We start from the raw sequence: 18438 nt of genomic DNA, 5'->3' as shown, positions 1-18438 counted from the left end.
TCCTTTTTGTGACATTTTTATTTGAGATAGAAAGAGGCCTCCCGTTCTGCGGCTTCATTGCTCTGCCTTGCTATCTAGGAGGCATCGGGCTCGGCTGCTTTCTGATTCAAAGCCATCGCACGTTTGTTCTGCCAAAGCCATTTATAACTCTCCCGGTGCTGTGTCATAAGGGCACCTTGGCTCCCCGGAAGAGCTTTGCTCTGGGGAGGGCACGGGGTAGCCACTTTTCACCCCGAGCATCAGCTTCAGCCCGGGCTGGGGCGGCGGATTCGTTCCAGAAGCGGAGGAGAGGGCACGTCCCCCTGTTATCGGCTGGCTCAGAGCAGCGGCTGACGAGCAAATGCTGACTTGGCTTAACCATACAATGGGTGAGCCCCTGCGAGCCGGTGCGTGGGCTCGAAACGCCGCTCGGCGCTTCTGCGCGCAGCGGGGCTGCTCTGCGGCCCCGGGGTGCGCGGGCAGGGGACCACCTCTCCTCCGCAGCTCCCCAGCACTTGGCAAAACAGATCGTGCAGAGAGAAATACGTTAGTGGTTTCATTAATAAAGGGGAGGAGAAGTGCTGAATACCAGCAAAACTTTCCTTCCAGGGACCTGTTTCCAGCTGGAAATGGAAAGACCCCCCTCCCCCCGGCACTCGCTGTGTTGCAATGTAGACAAAATGCTGACAAATGTGCAGTCTCGCGCGGAGAGGGAGAACGGCCTGACAGGTCTTTTCCATCTTTTGCCTTTGAAAAGAGAAGAGCACAAATGTAATCTCTGCAGGAATTTTTAAATTCGTCCTGAGCCGGCAGCTCTGTCAGTCCTCCTTCAAAGGAATTTGGAGATGAAAGGGGTGTGTTTGAGGGCATGCACCACTTTGATCCCACCCTCGAGCAGCCAACACCCCAGCACTCACAAATGGCGAACCTGGCAATTTAGCGCTCAGAGAACAGCTTCTGTTCAGGTAAACACTGAATTCAGCTTTAATCAGCCTTGCAAAATGGCTATGAAAGTGTATCCACCCACATATACAATATACTCACCTGTCGCGTACCCAGATGATTGATGGCAATGGAAAAGTGTGTTTCATTCTCCCACAGACCTTGACAAAATCCCATTGTCCAGCAGAAGAATGTGTGGAGGCGGTTTAAATGTCCCCGTTGTTCCACCTGAACACAAATGCGTGCCTGTGTCCTGGCAGAGCGGCCCTCGGCAAGGGCCCTTAAATCAGCACTGATAAAATACCCCTCCGTGGGGATACGAGTGACGATGCGCTTGTGCAGGATCTGAGGTCTGCTTTAGCAAACCGGTTCTCCTGCCCTTCCCCTCTCTGGTTTCTGACATCCAGCACACCTCCTCTGCGATGGTGTCGCATTTTCAACCTTTAGTCCCTTTTCTCCAAAGAACATTACCTAGGCAGATTTCTCCCCCCATCTGTGGCCCTATTCTTTGCAGATTGAGCACAAATCTGCTTGATCAGAGCTGAAAAGTAGTTGGCTTTGGGCTTTTTTCATGTAAAGCCCTTGAAAGGAAGACCTAGCATTGCAGGGATGTGCGGTGATTCAGCAGCTGGATCCCTTCCTTGGAAGGCGAGCGCTGGCCATGCACGCAGCGGCTGATTTGCAGCCTGGTTCCTGGGAGGCCTGTGACACTTTTGGAAGGGCAGTGATGTTAACCCCTGGCTGAATTCCCACGCGCTACCTAGGATTATTTTCTGAAGGGCCAGCTCATGAAACGTGCCCACATTCTTACTTGGTGTCCATCTCCCAGGTAGCTGAAAACCTTCCCATGTTAAGGAGGTGATTCCTACAGCTCGTCTAAAAACCTGTGCTTTCAGATAGGTGGGATGTTCCGCCCGGGCAAGATGCGACATGCCACAAAACCCCGGGTCAGGTTCACAGCGCCTTAATTTCTGCCTCTTTCGGTGCATTCTCACACTATAAACACACACATCTTCGGGAGGCTGGAGCCCCTGCCTGGTACTGGGTAGAGTTCACAAACGTAGCTGGGAAGATGGAGCAGAGTCGAAGGCTTTCCCTCCCCCGGGCTATAGCATCTGTGGTTTTACTCTTTGCCTTTAAGCCTTGGGCTTCTCACTGCGTGTTTGCTCAGTTTCAGAATTGCTGTGTTAGGCAGCACCCCTCCAGACCTGCGCTGCTCCAGCGTTTCCTCTGCTGACTGCATTAGGACCAGGCAAAAGTCAACGGAGGTCTCCAGGAGAAACCCTGCCCTCCCAGGAGAAGGGCTTTGCAAGCCCCTTGGCTACCGCTCGAGGCGGGACCCTGGGCAGGCACGCTGCCCGCCTCGCTGCCGGCAGGAAGGCACCCGGGGCACGGCGGGTGGCAGACCCAGATCCCGTGTCCCCAGCTGCCGCGGCTGGCCCCTGACGTAGCCTTCCCTGAAGGAGGTCACACCTGCTATGTCATGATTAATGAAGGAAAAACCCCTCCTGCCTGTGTGCAGAAGCTCTTCCCGGCCTTGAACGCTGCAGAGCTTGCAGTGGAGGATGCTTCTGGGGCACAGCCGGGAGCCGTCAGCCCTGAAGAAGCGAGGGCAGCAGAAATGCCGACACGCAGGGATGCGGCGGCGATTCGCTCCCGTGAAAACGGGGAAACCAGCAGCTGGCTTGAGGGTCTTGGTGCTTTCGTGAGGAATTTGATAGGAAGCAAAACGGACGGGCAAAATACATGCCTTGCCCATGTGTCACAAGCAAAAGCACTTTACTATTTTGGGGAATTTTAATCAATTTTATTTGTCAATTAACCATCTATTAACGACTGATTCTGGTTTTAAAGAAAAATAAAACCAAACAAACACACTCTTAGGAAAAACACCCCTGCTTCCCTCCCGGCACCACTCTCCCGACGTTTTTTTGTTCTTCGTCCCCATCAGCACAGGGCACCCCGTCCCTTCGGCGAGGCGAGGGCAGCGTCGGCGATGGGGTCAGCGCCTGGGGGCAGCCCCGCCGGCAGCAGCCCCTCAAGGGTCCCCACTCGGGCGGGCCTCTCTCCTCCTCCTCCCAGCAGGGCCTTTTTCTTCTTGACCTCCTCCTGCTCTGGCCTCCTTCCCCCTCTTCTCTTAAACAGGTTTCCACAGAGGCGCCATTGCCTGCCCTGAAGGGTGCAGAGGCGCCTCGCTCCTCCGATGGCTCAGGGGCGCCACGGGCTCCCCTGATTGGCTCAGAGGCCCCGCGGACTCCCCTGATTGGCTGAGTTTTGGCGGGAGGCCCACGAGGGAGCCGGCTGGGGGCAGTCTGTGGCCTCCTCCCTCACAGGGCACCCCGCAGCCTTCGTCCCACTACCGAAACCTCACCAGTTATGCCCAGTATACCCATGCAACTGGGGTGGTTTTAGGACCAGGCTTGTAGTGGCTGTCAGGTTAGCACCGGGCTGGGGCTGGGAAAGCTTCCGAGGCTGGAGCTGAAGGTGGGGTGCAGCTTTCCCCCGGGCAGATCCCTCTCCCTGCCCCGGGAGTAGGGCTGGGGCTGAGGTGCCCTGGAGCAGGGTCCAATACCAGCCCCAGAGACCTCAACAGGTCCAGGGCGAGGATGGGGCCAGGATGGTCATGTGCAATGCCAGAGCCACAGAGAGGCAGTGCTGGCCCCAGAGGACGTTGGCACACAGGAACCTCTTTGCCAGCCCTTGGGGACCATCAATATGCCCTTCCGCCACACGCTGGCTCTTTCAGCTTCATAGGGACACAACCAAGGCACCTGCAGGAGCAACATCTAGTCATAGCGAGATGGCTGATGGTTTCATTACATTTGCTTATTGATTCCTCCAAACTTCCCCAGCGCGGTGGGCAATATGCATCGTGCACGGCAGCTGGATTTGCCGCAGTGCTCCTGCGGCAGATTTATTGCAGAGGGCCACATGGCAAAGGTGGCAGGCTGGGGGTAGCCCATTGGCGGTTAGAGTTGCGATGTCAGCAAAATAAGTATCCAGGCGTGCAATGCCTCCTCGGAGATTTGGGGTTCCTTTCCTCTCCTCCTCAGTCTCAGTTCTTCTTACCCAGCTCTCTGTGTGAGTGAAGGAGAGGGAATATGAGATCTCTGCAGCATGCAGATGCCAAGCTGATAAGGAGAGCACAAAAACACTGTTTAAAAATAGACCCGTAGTGCCTTGGAGATCTCAGCCTTGCCACCTTGCTCTTCGTGCAAACACCAGGCAGAGTTGAGACGACATGGATCAGCTTGCTGCAGTGAGTTGATACTCATCAGCATTAATTTTCACTAGACGCTGCTGTCACTAGAATTTAAAAAATCCGATTCGTTATCCCCTGTGGTAACCAAGGTGCTCTCTGAATGTAAATGGAGGGGAACTGATGTGCCTGAGAACACCTGAACCAGCAGTGGGGAGAGGTGTCATTGACTGCATGCAGCTAAGCAGGGTCTTAACTCTGGAGCCTACCAACAGCCATCAAAGTGGGACATCAGCTTTTTGCTCTAAAAGTACCTCATTGCTGAACAAAAAATGTAAAAAAAGAAAAGGTCAATTCTGTCAGGAAAAAGTCAATTTACAAGATACAGTATTCTTTTAAATGGAGGACCAAGGGGAGAAATGTTGGGGAAAGACTCTCTCACTTCCCACCCTGTCCAAACAGAAGGAGCAGGTTTCATCCTGTTGGTGTGATGACTGTGAAGAGCTTTGCTCCTTCTGTTTTCAGGATGCTGCTGTGGATGATGCAGTGTTAAGGAAGAAAGAGCAGAAAGATGTTGAACTTGATAAGAAAATCTTGGCTTTGCGGAAAAAGAATGAAGCGCTCATACGAAGATACCAGGTGAGTCTGCAGGTTCTGACCTTCTCCAGGTCTGTTTGGAGTCCTCAACTCATAGTGTAAAGAAAATGGTCAGCGGTGTTGGAGTGACTTTGTCATATAGATAACATTTTCACATCGGAAAGCGTTTGGAGCAGGTGGGCAGAGCTCTGCCTTCAGCTGCTGAATTGGATTGGAAAGCAGGCTCGCTGATGCCTGCCTTGCTGCTGCAGCATCTCCTCTTGCCCTACCATCTTCCTCTATCTATGTGCATCACACCTTTCCCACCCCTTCACCTCATATTCCCCTGACTTTTTCCCCATCTGTCCTTCCCAGTGCCTCATGCTTATCCTCTTGGACGCATAGGAGGTTGCATCCTCAAGACGTTTGATAGGTTTATGTTCCCTACCAGCGCAGTGCTATGGGTTGAAGCTCTTCGCTGGCCAGTCCCACCTGTGGAGCGCCCAGGTGTCCAAAAGAGTTTCCATGAAAAAAAGGAAGATGAAGGCAAATGAAGGCTTTAGCAGCCTGCTGGTTACTGCAGCCTTAGCCTCTGAGTTAGCAGGAAGTATTCCAGCTACACCCCTGGTTTTTTGATCCTGCCTTGACCAAGAGAGTCTACCCAGTGGCCTGCGGGAGATATCCAGCCTGGCTTGTATGAGCTGGTTTGGGTGACATTGTGGTAACCTGGAGCTCTCTCTGTGGATTTGCTTACCCTTCTCCACGGGTGTGTGCCTACGGCAGTACAGAGTAGGACAGCCTGAGGGTACTCCTGGCAGAAGGGTCCCCCTTGGCTTGTCTGGGATATTCTCCTGCCTGTGCCCAAGGCCACTTGGCTCGAGGGGCTCTTTAACATTTGCCAGCTGGGTGGGCAGCCTCGAGTTTGACAAAGAGCCATGCTGAAAACCTGAAAACCCAGAGCACACTTCATGTCGTGGATCCAGAGCTGAGAGACTGAGTGGCGCTCTGGGCTGGGTCTTGCTTAGAATACATTTCCTTTGATACCATAGGAGCCATTTTGGACCTTTTCTGGTGGCAGCAAAAAATGGTACATAGTGGGAAGCTATGGGAAAGGTTGAATGCCACAAGCGGCTGGGGGAGAGGAACTCTTACTCCCATATGAAATGCTACCCACCTTCCACCACCACTTGCCTTCTAGAAGCAGCTGCCTAGTAGACAGCCAGATCTCAGCCATCATCCCAGAGATGATGCCCTGGCCCCAGACTGGCATAGCAACCATGGCTCCTGTGCATGGCCCGCCCTTTCTGCAGACCTGGTGTGTCTTCCAGCCTCTACGCATGTCCTATACCCAATTTTTCCCAAACCTCAAACTGATCATCTTCCCTGCCTGTCAGGAAGGGCCCCCTGTACTCTGTGCTTGCTTCCCATTGCATGTGCTGAGACTACAGTGGGCACCCTGAATCAACAAGAGATTTGCTAAGGTGCCGGTGGCACGGGGACAGGTAATGCAAGTCACAGCTGCCTGTGACCCCTGCCAAGGGCACACGGATGGGACACAAGTTGGTCCAGTCCCTCTTAGAGGTGGAGGTGGGTCCATTTAGGAGAAATCCTAAACAGGAAAATGGACAGCATCTGTAGACATCCACGTACAGGCTGATGATAAGGATATATATGTGTTTCAGGAAATAGAAGAGGACAAAAAGCGAGCTGAGCAGGAGGGAATGGCTGTTACCTCCAGGAGACCCAAGCAAGATGGACTCACTATTACCATCACCAAGGCTCACAATGTAAGTACTGCCTCTCCTTCACCACTGGCCAGCTCTCACTCCAGTCCTGCCTCAGCAAAGTGACAGTTCTGAAAGAGATAGCCTCCACAGCAAAGCTCTTTCAGGTGTAGGACGTAGCTCCTAAGCCCTCACAAAAGGATGTAAAAACTCTGCAGAATGTGTGCTCAAAGTGATTTTAGCTGATCCACATAAATTTCCAGCCATGTGCAGGCACCTGTACCCAAGCATGCAGAATTAACAGGCAAATGAATGAATGCGTGAACAGGCACGCTTGGCTCTGGATGGGTCCCAGGTGTCAACAGCGCTGCAAATACATAGGCAGAACATATCAGGGGGGGTGTGTGTCATCGGAGGCGTAAGGAATGCCTCTGAGGATGCCTGTAGGCTGGGCAAAGTCCTGGTTGCCTTAGGCTTTGTGAGTGAGCAAAGCAAGTAGCCCTTGGTTGCTCTGGGGCTTCCCACAACTGGGGCAAATGCTGCAAGTCCCAGGCTTCCTTCCTAGGTGGACCAAATCTGTGTCTGACAAGCCCTGTCCACCCCTCCTGGCAGCGTGGGGCTTGGTAAACCACCCGGCTCGTCCTGCTGTGACCCTGGGCGAAGCCCTCTGGCGAGCCAGCGCAGAGCTTGCCGAGCCAGCCCACCCTCCTCCCATGCAGTCGGCACTCCTGGGTTGTTAGATCCAGGCTAGTGCATTGCTCACTTCTCAACCATGCCCCGGCCCTTGCTTTTCTCCGGAGGTGCGCTGTTGCACACATTTTTCTCTCATACAGGACCTGAAAGATGCAATTACCCAGACTGAACACTCTGGACAAGATAGCCCAGCCCTCTCAATGGTGAGCACCACCCTCAGGAGCCATCCACTTGGCTTCCAAGGCCATCTCCATCAGGACTTAGGCTTTCCCGATCTAACTCAGAGTGCTGCAGAAAGAGATGAGGATGACATTTGTTTCCTATAACTCTGGCATTTTAGTCTGAAATGTCAGATTTGTAAGTGCAAAGGATTTTCCAGACCCACTGTAATTGTGGGTTTTGCTGCTGAGCAGACAACGAGCCCCTTGTTCCCTAGGAATGTCACGGCACCGCGCCGGGCACAGAAAGCTTCCTCAGGGCAAGGCCTGCCTTTTCTGTAGCTGGCCTCCCTGCTTGTGTGCAGGTGTGTTTGGGGAAGGGAATCGCACTGGTGAGCCGAGGGGCCTGCATTTGCTAACAGAAGTGATTCGTTTTCCAGGACAAAAGGGTGGTGAGCGAGAAATGGGGGAGCCCCTGCCCTGTGAGCCCTGGGTTCGGCATTGGCAGCGAGGAAGAGGAGGAGGAGGAGGAAGCAGATCATATGTTCACATTCAGGATGGGGAAGAGGATGCAGCTGGCTGTTACCATGGACAACAAAGCCAAGGTGAGCAGGGATGATGATTCCTCCTACACTGCAGCCTCTTGACTTACAAAGGGGCTTCTGTTCTGCCTCTCACTTGAGCTTCCTGCTCGGCATGTCCCCCGGTGTCTCATCTCCGTAGGGAATAGTTCCCTCCCCGCTCCTTTTCTCTCGTTTCTCAGTCCTTCAGCACAGCCTCAGTCTTCATCTCGAGTTGCCACGCACTTTCCTCCCCATGTCTGATTCACAGGAATCGGCCCCCAGGCCTTGCTAAACCTCCCAGTGGCACCATCCAGCCACGCGTAGCCAGTTCCCTTTCTGGGAGATCAGTCACCTCACTGCCCTCCTGGGCCACTGGCGGGTTTGATAAACTGCGTCGCTGTGCCTAGAAAGGGGATGGAAATAAATGGGAGCTCGGACAAATTTAGCTGCGTTACTCCCCAGCTATTCCCAGGGAGGCAGTGATGTTTGGTGGTAAAAACAGCATCATTTCTCCCTGTCGCTGTGTTCCAGAAAGTCCTAAATGCAGAAGAAAAAACAGAGTGACATGAGTATCTGTTGCAGCTGCCAATGTGATGGGCAGAAAATGTGACCCAGTACTTGCAGACTTAATTAAAAATTGTGCAAAAAGGCAAAAGTAATTGAAAACGCTACTTCATTTTTTAAATCCCAAAACATCCCCTCCTGGGTGCTACCCCGTCCCTTGTGGAGTCTGTGCATCTAGATATAATGATCCTAATGGCAGCTTCGGCATGTCGGGACTTCTTTGCCAAGAACGGTTTGATAGAACTTTGGCAGTTAGTATTGGCAGCACGTCCAGGGAAGTACGTGCCTGATGAGCTTCATGCTCTTATTTTCTTCACTTGGAGTACATCTCAGGGGACTGCTCTTGTTCTCACTGGAGTTAGGGAGTTGGACCACTGAGATAAATAGGAACAATGATCAGCAGTGCCACTTTGGGAAAATGTAGTATCTGCGTGCGCCTGTACGGGACCTGAGGGAAGCTCTCCAGTTAGTGAGTCTCTGGAGGGAGATTATTGCTGCAGGTGGTATTTCTTGCTGTTGAGTGTGTTCCAAAAGAATACAAGAGGTAATCTATCTTATCTATTTATTGATTACGACTAAGGAGACACCAGTGAGACAATGGGAGACGCAGCACCCAGGTGAGCACAGCCCCTTTGTGCAGAGCGTGCCGATGTGAAGGAGACAGAAAGCCTCAGCCGGCCCTGCGCCTCGCTGAGACATCGGGGCGGACAAGGTCAGCTCCTGTCTCCGTCACGGCAGCACTGGGAAAAGGAAACAGTGGCAGCAAATGGTGCTCCCGCGGGCCCCCTTTTAGGCACAGCAACGTGCTTGGGCCACAAAATGAGAGCGGGCTTTTCTGAACTGACGTCCAAGCCAAAGACATTCCCCAGGGTAACGAAGGGAAGCCCCACCCTTCCTGCTACCCTGGTGCTTTGGGATAGGAGTGCTGAAAACCTTGGCTGTAAACAAAAGGCAGAGAGACATTTCTCCCTCTGAGGCACCTTGGAAATATTTTTCTGATTTTGTGCCTCGAATGCCTTTTCATTTCTGTTTCTCCGTGACCTAGTTACCCTTTCTTCCCATGAAGAAATAGGCCGCAATCACCGTGCCATTGTAAAGTCATTATATGTTACCTTGAAGGAACTGAATCGTTTAGGAAATAATGCACCTTTCAGAAGGATTTTTCAGGAGAAAGGGACTGAGGCCTCTCATTTCCTTTGTTGCAGATAGATTACCGGTAGCACGAACATCCCCTTCAAATGAAATCTCATTCCAGCACAAACAAACCACCTCCTGATGTAAGGGGAAAAATTCTGTTTTTTCTTAGAATAGAGGGTACATAGAAATCTAACCATCCTCATTACTGACTGAACTTTACCAATGAGATATTTGAGAGTCTCCTCCAAGGTTTCTCACGGCTATGTAGCTCTGCATGGGGGGCTTATATTTGAAGCAATTACATTTGCAGAGTGAGTGGCTCTCGCAGACAGGCTGTGTCCCCTGGAGCCGTTTCCATAATCTATAGCTCAGAATTCAGGTCCTAGATGGGGATTTGTATTAGCGCAAAGCACTGGCAGCTAAATCACGTTGCTGCCTTAAACTCTGTGCCAGGGTTTTTCAGCATGGCCAATTAATAGGCCTCTGAGATTTTTCTGCTGGAAATGCAGACCTCTGTGGAAACTTCCCATAAGTTCCCTGTTGTATGGTATACACGAATTTGCTTGCATTAAGCGCCTTTCACAGGCCTTAGCAGCCCCACGAGGTCTCCTGAGTGTTGGTGTAAAGCACAACCCAGCAGCCTGACTTGATGACAGAGGAAAACTGATTTATTGGTGAATGTTCCAGTGGCATCAATCCAGAACCTTCCTTTAGTTAGTTTAAATATAGTCCTCAACATGGATGAGTAGGAAGAGGATGGGACTGTAATGGGTGACAGGGAAAAATTATTAGGAGTTTGGACAAAATTGTATTTGATATCATGTGAAGTGCAAGCTTATTTGTTGCTGCTGCCCTGTTAGGGCATCCTCTGGGCAGCTGAAGATTAAAAGAGGGTAGATAACTTGCTTCAGCTTCCCAGTGAGCAAGGCTTCACCAGGTGTCTCTGGAGAGGCTTGCTTGGTGATACTGGGATGGCTGAACGGGCCATCACCATCCTTCCTATGACTATTGCAAGGTTCAAGCAACAGAGTAGCTGGGCTGTGCAGAAAAACATTTACATTCAATCCTAAATATCACAAATCACTGTAAAGCAAGAAGCCCCATAGGAAAGGCAGCTGGAAAATGGCATAAACTGGACAGAAGTCCAGGGTTTTCCTTTGATCCCCACGTTCTTTTTCCTGACGCTTCTCAGACATGTATTTTTAACACTGCCTTTGCAATCTGGGGCATCCCGCAGACATAAGATGGGCACTTCTCAATTTATGGTTTCTCAGTGAATTGCTACAAGGGAAGCAGCGTAGTTTTGTCTGACTGCGGCTAAATAGCTAGTGCCAGAGGCTCGAGTCTCCTGCAGGCAGTGAGTGAGGCGGGACGGGCCCTGTGGAGGGGAAGAGGTGGCTCTGCCAGGCACTGCTGGCTGTTTGGGCCCCACGCTCTGTTCCCGTTGGCTCTGCATGGGCGCTTTCCTCATCTGACATCCCTCGCTTTGGGAGCTAGCCCACCGAGGGCCAGGATTTCCCAATGTGGGACAAGCAATCCAGGAAATCACTGATATTCTTAAAATAATAGACGAGTGAAAGAAGACACACGTCGGCACATTAAGCAGAATGTGTCTTCAGGCGTCGCATCTTAGCCAGAAGCAATATGGGGAGCGAGGGAGGGAGAGAGGCTATTACCTAGAAAAGCTGATGGTCTCCCAGCCTGTCTATGCCTAGCTATCACAGCTCTGCTAAATAGATATTTCCTGTGTCAGCCTCTGAGTCTTCCTTGCCATCTGCTCAATAAACTGCAGGGTTTAATGGCTCTGCCAACGCGCCAGCCTTCCCACTGTGACTTTTAATGTCTAATGGCCCAAGGAAGGTGCCGCCTCCCTGTAAATCCAGCAGTGCCCATTGAGGCTTCCATCCTGCTCACGGTACTTGGGTACAAGGTCCTCTGCGTTTGTTTTCAGGTTTTCCGGTAGAGGCTTCGCTGTCGCTTGCACTGAAGGCCCATGTCCCTCCTCAGAAGGACTTTCTCAGATAGCAGGCAATGAAGCCGTCTTCCAAACATCCCCACCCAGTGCTGGGCCTCCCTGGCAGGAGCTATTTGTGCCCATGTTATTGGTCTAAAGGACAGGCCGTCACCACCTAAACACTGAAGAGCTCTAGGGAACAGCTGTTGACTTAAGCTAGAATTAATGTTTGATGTACAAGTTATGGATTAGTAGCTTGCTGTTACCTGGCTAAGCCATCACTGGGCTTGCTTTCTTAATAAAAAAAAATATTAACTAGAATGCTAAACACCTCGTATCGGTACTCTGTTTAGGGCAGAGCAAGCCCGGCTCTCCAGTTCATTAACTAACCTCAGCAGTACCGCCTATGATTACTGTGCATGCCTGCTCAGGGCTTCAAGGAGGGAAGATATATTGCCTTGAATGTCCCAGGAAACTCAGGATTATCCCTGCAGGAAAGATATTTCTTGGGAATAATAACCATTGAAGAACAAAGTGATGTACAGCTTCAGCACCAAAGTATCTACCAGGCTTGAGCGATTCAGTGGTTCTAAAGCAAAGCCAGACCATATTTTCAGCCTCTGGATCACGCTACAAATAGAGCAGGAGACAGGACAGCAAGCAGTTAAGAGCCTATTCTGCAAGGCATAATGTGTCCGGCTGCCTTCAGAGGATGTCAGCAGATCTCAACTCTTCCCCAAATATATTACAGACATGCAGAACTGGACCCTGTACAGGAGGGTCTAACTTGAGTCCTTCCCGTGATTCCCAAGAGCTTTGCTCTTACGGTGGGAGAACACCATCCTTTGTGGGAACCGTTTGCATGTTGAGGAAACAACAGTGCCTTCCTTGGGCTGCAGAGTTCCTCGGTGGCAGCAGGCAGCCTCCTCGGCTGGAGGGTTGCTGCCAGGGAGGCAGATGCTGGGGAAAAGAGATTCTTTCATAGAAAATTGCCTTACAGATTGCTTTGGGCAATTGCCCAGATTGCTTTACAGAGCCCTCCTCCCCAAAAGACATGAGTGAGGAACAGGTTTTTAGAAGAGGAGAGGCTAGTGTGGGAAGAGAAAGAAGAGAAGTGCAGTCTTGTATACACCCATTCCAAAACAGGGAGGCTGGATTTGTCCCTGTTGTGACTCCACTGACATTTCTGGGGTTAAGTCGCAGACCCATGATGTGTAGGGGGCCTCAAAAAACTGCTAAGCACTTTTCTTCCACGTCTCCAGGCATAAAAAAGAGTTTAGTTTTCCTTATAAAGCGGAACTCTGAAGCACACACGATGACACTTATCACTTCATCCTTTCTAGCTGTGGGAGAAAGTTTAAATAGGAAGGCTCAGGTTTTCAGAGGGGCTGACAAGATTTTGGTTTTTACTACCTTTTCATTGCAATGGGTAGTGTTTGTGCATATATCTGGAAGACATATGATTCAGTTAAAATAACTTTGCAAGCTACCATATAAGAGGTGTCCATTTACACAGTCTTTAATGGAAGAGTGAAATAAAACTGCATTTTCCTGTGTTTATCACAAGGTAAGAGCACTGTCATGACCTATTAGTGCTGATACACAGTAACTTCCTAAAATGACCATGTTAATACTGTATTTCTGAGCTACTAGATCATCTCAGCATAACTGCCAACACGAATGAGACCAGAGGGTACTCTTGTGGCCAAAGACATTGCCCCATGAACCCAGAGGGGATGGCAGGAGAGATTTGCAGCTTCAAATTATCCAGCCCAGCTCTGTGGTCTGAAATAGAAGACCAAGATAGTCTGTTCACAAGGTTAATTTTTCTTCCACCCCTGTCCATTAATACTGGTTTGCACTGACATAAAGAAAAACCACATCGGTGTCTTCAACTGCAAGCAGGAATCCTGTGCTGGCCATTCTAATTCCAGTCTCCAGTTTCAGTGAAATTTAGGAATAAAATATATGAATCATAGAACATAAACAGGATTTGAAATATTCTTTTCATTGGAAAACATCCTGTGTTTGTATTGACTAATAGTTCTGGCAATGGAAATACGTTACCTTTGGACATGATGTGATTCAGTCATTCAGAAGGAGGTGCCACTTAAAAGCCAAGACCTAAGTGCTTGTGAGCTTCGTGCCTGACTGATCCTGAACTCTGGTCTGTACTGCCTGGTTCTAGCCATATGAAAGCTAGGGTTGCAGAAAACAGGCAAAATGACTAAATTCGTACTTGCATATTAAATCCGTTACTTGCGTACATCTGCACATGTGCTCATGTGCATATACACACATCTACAGGTATAAAACCTAAATAAGTTTTACTTCATAGTTGAAGCTGGCTACAGACTTGGGCACAATAATAGAATCATAAAATAGCTGAAGTGGGATGGGACCTCTGGAGGTTACCTAGTCTGATCCCCTGCTAAAAAGTTATCTTCAAAGTTACATCACGATGCTCAGGGCTCAGTCTAAGCAAGCTCTGAAAATCTCCAGTGCTGGAGATTTCACAGCCTCTTCGGGCACCTGTTTTCAAGTGTTTGACTACCACCATTGTGACTTTTTTCCCTTAATTCCAGTTGTACTTCGCCTTGTGGCAGGTTGTGTCTGTTGCCTCTTGCCCTTTCACTGTGTACCTCCAAGAGGAGTCGGGCTCTGTTCTCTTCATAACACCTTCTCAGATGGAGGAATACTGCAATTAGGTCCCCTCTTTGCCTTCTCTTCTCTCTCCAGACTTAACAAATGCAGCCTCGCTTGTGCATCCTGTGCTCCAGCGCTGTAACCGTCTTGGTGATCCTCCACTAGACTCTTTCCAATTTCTCTATACCTCTCTCATCTTGCAGTGAAGGGAAACTGGACACAATGCTTCAAATATGGCCCAAATAGAGGGAAATAATCACTTCCCTCAACCTGATGGCTATCTTCATGCTAATGGAACCAAGTGAGCAACCAGCCTTCCTCACTGTTCACTTATGGTCAAGTTGTTGCCCACCAGGCTCCCAAAGTACTTCTGCAGAGCTGCTCCCAGCCAGCGGGGCCCCTGCCCGCAGTGATGCATGGGATTCTTCGGGGTTCTTTTGTCCCAGGTGCAGGACTTGTCATTTGTTTTAGTTGGCCCTCCTCCACCTTGTCAGGATCCCTCTGAATGACAGCACCACCCTCCAGCGTATCAGCTTGGTGTCACCCATGAACTTGATGAAGGTGTAGTCTGTCCTGTTATCCAGATGGCTGAAGAAGATGCTAAGCAGTAGAAAGCAGCCTCACAGCGATATCAGCCTACGCCCTCAGCACTCTTGGATGCAGCCCACCTTGTCCCACCTTCTTACTTCATTTAAACAGCCCAGAACTGAATCTTCCAGGATGCTGAGGGAGTGAAGCACCGCTCTGACCCTGCCACTAGGTTAGGGACTTGGGAGGTGGAGAGCAGACCTTGCCAGTAAAAGAGCAAGGCAAAGAAGGTATAGAGTAACCGGTCTTTTCCATGCCCTCTGTCACTAAGTTGCCCACCCCATTCGGCAGCAGGCCAACAGCTTGCTTCAACTTTCTCTGCTGATAATGTATGTACATAAGTCCTTCTTGCTGACCTTCACATCTCTCACTTGTTTCAACTCCAGGTGAGCTTTGGCTTTCCTAGCTCCATCCCTGCATGCCCAGGTCCTGCTCCTGTAATCTTCCTGGAGAGCCTGTCCCTTTCCACCTCCCACACACTCCCTTTTTTCATTTAAGTTCAACCAGGAGCTCCCAAGCTGGGCTCTTTCCACACCTGCTCATTTTCTTGTACAAGAGGAAGTCCTGACTTCTGTTCTTGTGCCTTGTGCATGAAAATCAATCAGTCAGGTCTCCTGGGCTCCTTTCCCCTTCAAGACAGCTTCCTGCAGGATCCCGCGTACCGGTTCCCTGAACAATTCAACATCTGCTCTCCTGAAGCCCGTGGTCTCTAGTCTGCTGCTTGCCTTCCTTACTGCTCTCAGGCTCCTAAAATCCACTGTCTTCTGGTCCCTGCTGCCAAAGCTGCCATTGACCTTCACATCTTCAACCAGTTCTGACTTCAGTTATCAGGCAGTCACTTACTGAGCTGCAGAAATGCAATCACTTGTAGCGTTGTGACTGCAATGGGATGTGTAGTTAAGGACAGCATAGCATGCCCTGTTCGTGGAGGGGGAGTAAAGCTAGGATTTCAGAGCAGTTCAGATTCTGGTTTGAATTTTCTGGCTCTGCCCCATCTCTGATAAAATCATATCCTTCTCAAGACAGCTACATATTCTAAAACCTTTAAAACAGCTCACAGAGTTCATAGGTGTGGGGACTTTTCCAGGACATATATCCTGGCTGCAGGTAAAAGTACACCTAAATGTCTGGCTGTGGAAGATGCCAAGACAGTTGTACTCCGTATTTAAATGATTGCCTATTCTCTTGACTATCAGATTTTACACGCTCAGGAAAAAGATCTTGACATCCCTAGGGATGGCTCACAGATGTTGGTCCTCGGCAGCAGTCAAAGTAGGAGGCTGCTTTGACACAAACACAGAGAACAACACAGAAAGTGCTAGAATGGCACTGAACAGATTGGCAGCAGATCCTTGCTTTGAACGCAACATGTGGCTTCACTTATTTCAAGAAAAGCAGAAATAGCAAGGGTCCTACTAAGGGCAGCAAAACTTGTTAGGAGCTACAGCTGAAACCTAAAAGCAGAGCTGTACCTGCTCAAGGGAATGTTCCCACCGTGTCCACACAGCTCTGGCAGACAGAACCAACGGCAGCGCAGGGACCCGCTCCTCCTCTCGCCTGCATCAGACTAACTCAAGAACTGCTGAGACAGCAAAATTACACAGATGTGAAAGAAGAATAAACAAGAGACTGAAGGTCTGATGCTGGAAATACTCCAGTACCTCCTAAAACATTTATCATGTGGTAGGAAGCTCGATGACTGGACAAACAATAAAAAACTTCTTGCTGATGGAGGCTGTCTACAGCAAGGCTCCCTCCGTGCTAACATCTGCACTTCTGGCAGAGCCAAGTGAAGACGAGGCTAATGCGAGACATCTTGATATCATATGTCATGGCAAATGCACTGATGCTTGCAAGACTTCCATACAAATCAGAGGTCAGTGTGTGCTGTTTGTTTTTCAAACCAAGTTCGTAGCAACAAAGAGTTCCCAAGTTTCACGGAAGTTTACTTGGAGATTTTGAGCTCCTTTGAAATCAAGACTCTAGTATGTGTGGACATCCAAGGAGAAAAACAGAGGAAAATATGCCATCCTTTAGAGAGGGAAGCTTCTGAGGCTTGTTCATCCTTGGTAAATTCGAGCAGAGAAATCATACAGATGAAGAGAAAAGAAAAAGATCAGAGATAAAGATGGAGATGACTTACTGAGTCTGTCATTTCCTTGTAAGGCAAAAATACAAAGGCACATGATGGAACTGAAAGATGATACTTTTAAATGAGAGAAAGTATGTATTTTTGTACAAAAGATGTGCTCATTTTGTGGAAGCGATGGCTGAGGGCACTGGCAGGAGCTCAGCCAGCAACAAAGATAATTAACAAAATAAGAACCAGATGTAAATCCATGCAGTGAAGTCATGAACTGATACAGGCAGCTGGAAATAATATCTGAAAGGGGTAAACTGCCCTTGTTCAGGGAGTTTGTATATCAGTTTTCTAAACTATTCCACTGCTGAATAAATCATTTCAGAAATATGAAGGCACAAGGACTATGAGGATGATAAATTAGCAGGTGTTAATACACTTCAGGGCAGTAACTGCTTTGTGGGCAAGGTTGGAGAGAACACCACTGCTTCCCTTCTCTTTCAGCCTCTAGGCTTCTGCTCCAATGTAGCCTCACATTTTATCGGGACATGTTGTTTGGTGAGAGGACAGCTTCCCGTTTGTTTCAAAGACACAAATGCAAGATGGCTCATCTGTCTAAAAGAAAAACGTCAATCAGTGTTCATGCTGCAAAGGATCTGAACAGGGTGAATCTCACCCTACCTAAGTTGTGCTCAGTTAAACACGCCTATGTAATGTTACATATCCCTTAAAGCAGGGTGGCAGCTTTATAAACCAAGACGACTGACTATATCTGGCTCATGTTTCTGTTCTGCCAGGCCAAAATCCTCTGCAGTTTGGGATGGCCACTCTCCTAGGAAGGGCACTGCCCAGGGCTAATGGAGGTGTCGTTAACTCATCCTGTCCTTTCCAGGGCAAGCGGATCGTCAGTGAGAAACGCACCGAGTGCCTCCCTGGCCCAGGCAGAGTGCCAGACCTGAGTGAAGAAGAGACAGACCATTTGGTGGCTTTCCGCCGGGGGAGAAGGATGCAGATTGCCATCACCATGGATAACAAGGAAAAAGTAAGTGCACTGCAAATGGCTGTACTGCAGCGTGTCAGTGGCATCCACTCGTTCTGCTGGCATGGGAAGGGCCATGGAGACAGATTAGGAGCTAGCCCAGCAACAGGACGTTGGGGGCGACTAGATATTAATAGTGTGGAGCCTATCACCATAGAACTCTGGCTTCCATCACTGTGAAAGAGGAAAGGCTACAATCCTTTCCCTTCTCTGTGATCCTAGCTGAGCTAGAAGGCTCTTAAACACACTGTGTCCATATCAGGTGCTGTTTTGGGAGGATCGATGAAAGCACTGCCAGATATGGGGCATGAATCTCACCTCCTGTCTCTCACCAACTTCTTTTTGGGGCCATACAGCAGACTGAGTCAGGAGCGCTGTCCTCTTGACTCACTGCATGACTTAAAAGTTAACAGAGCTGGGCAATATCTGCCTCTAAACCCAAGTCCTGCTGCGCCTGACCATAGCCTACTGGGTGAGCTGGCTGAACTTTGTTAATCTGAAACATATTTCAAATACTTCTTTGCAAATACCTTCCTCTTTATACACATGGAGGCATGTGATATTTTCCTATTTGAGAGTTTGCACAGATAAGTAAG

The 18438-nt window shown here is 49.6% G+C and overlaps 1 protein-coding gene across 1 annotated transcript in view; it reads left to right on the top strand.

The window, feature by feature from the left end:
* The window catches only part of CCDC9B (coiled-coil domain containing 9B), a gene marked incomplete at both ends in the record, with an annotated part of 41554 nt that overhangs the window by 721 nt on the left and 22395 nt on the right, over nt 1-18438 (top strand). Inside the window, 5 exons of the mRNA XM_082318631.1 lie at nt 4646-4759; nt 6379-6483; nt 7254-7316; nt 7712-7876; nt 17696-17845. Of these exons, the coding sequence (XP_082174757.1) occupies nt 4646-4759; nt 6379-6483; nt 7254-7316; nt 7712-7876; nt 17696-17845 (597 nt within the window). The remainder of the gene's footprint in view (nt 1-4645; nt 4760-6378; nt 6484-7253; nt 7317-7711; nt 7877-17695; nt 17846-18438) is intronic.

This window comes from Platalea leucorodia (assembly GCF_965183815.1).
Source record: "Platalea leucorodia genome assembly, chromosome: 7".
NCBI lineage: Eukaryota > Metazoa > Chordata > Aves > Pelecaniformes > Threskiornithidae > Platalea > Platalea leucorodia.
Note: the sequence above shows the minus strand (reverse complement) of the source record. Positions and strands in the feature narration are given on the sequence as shown.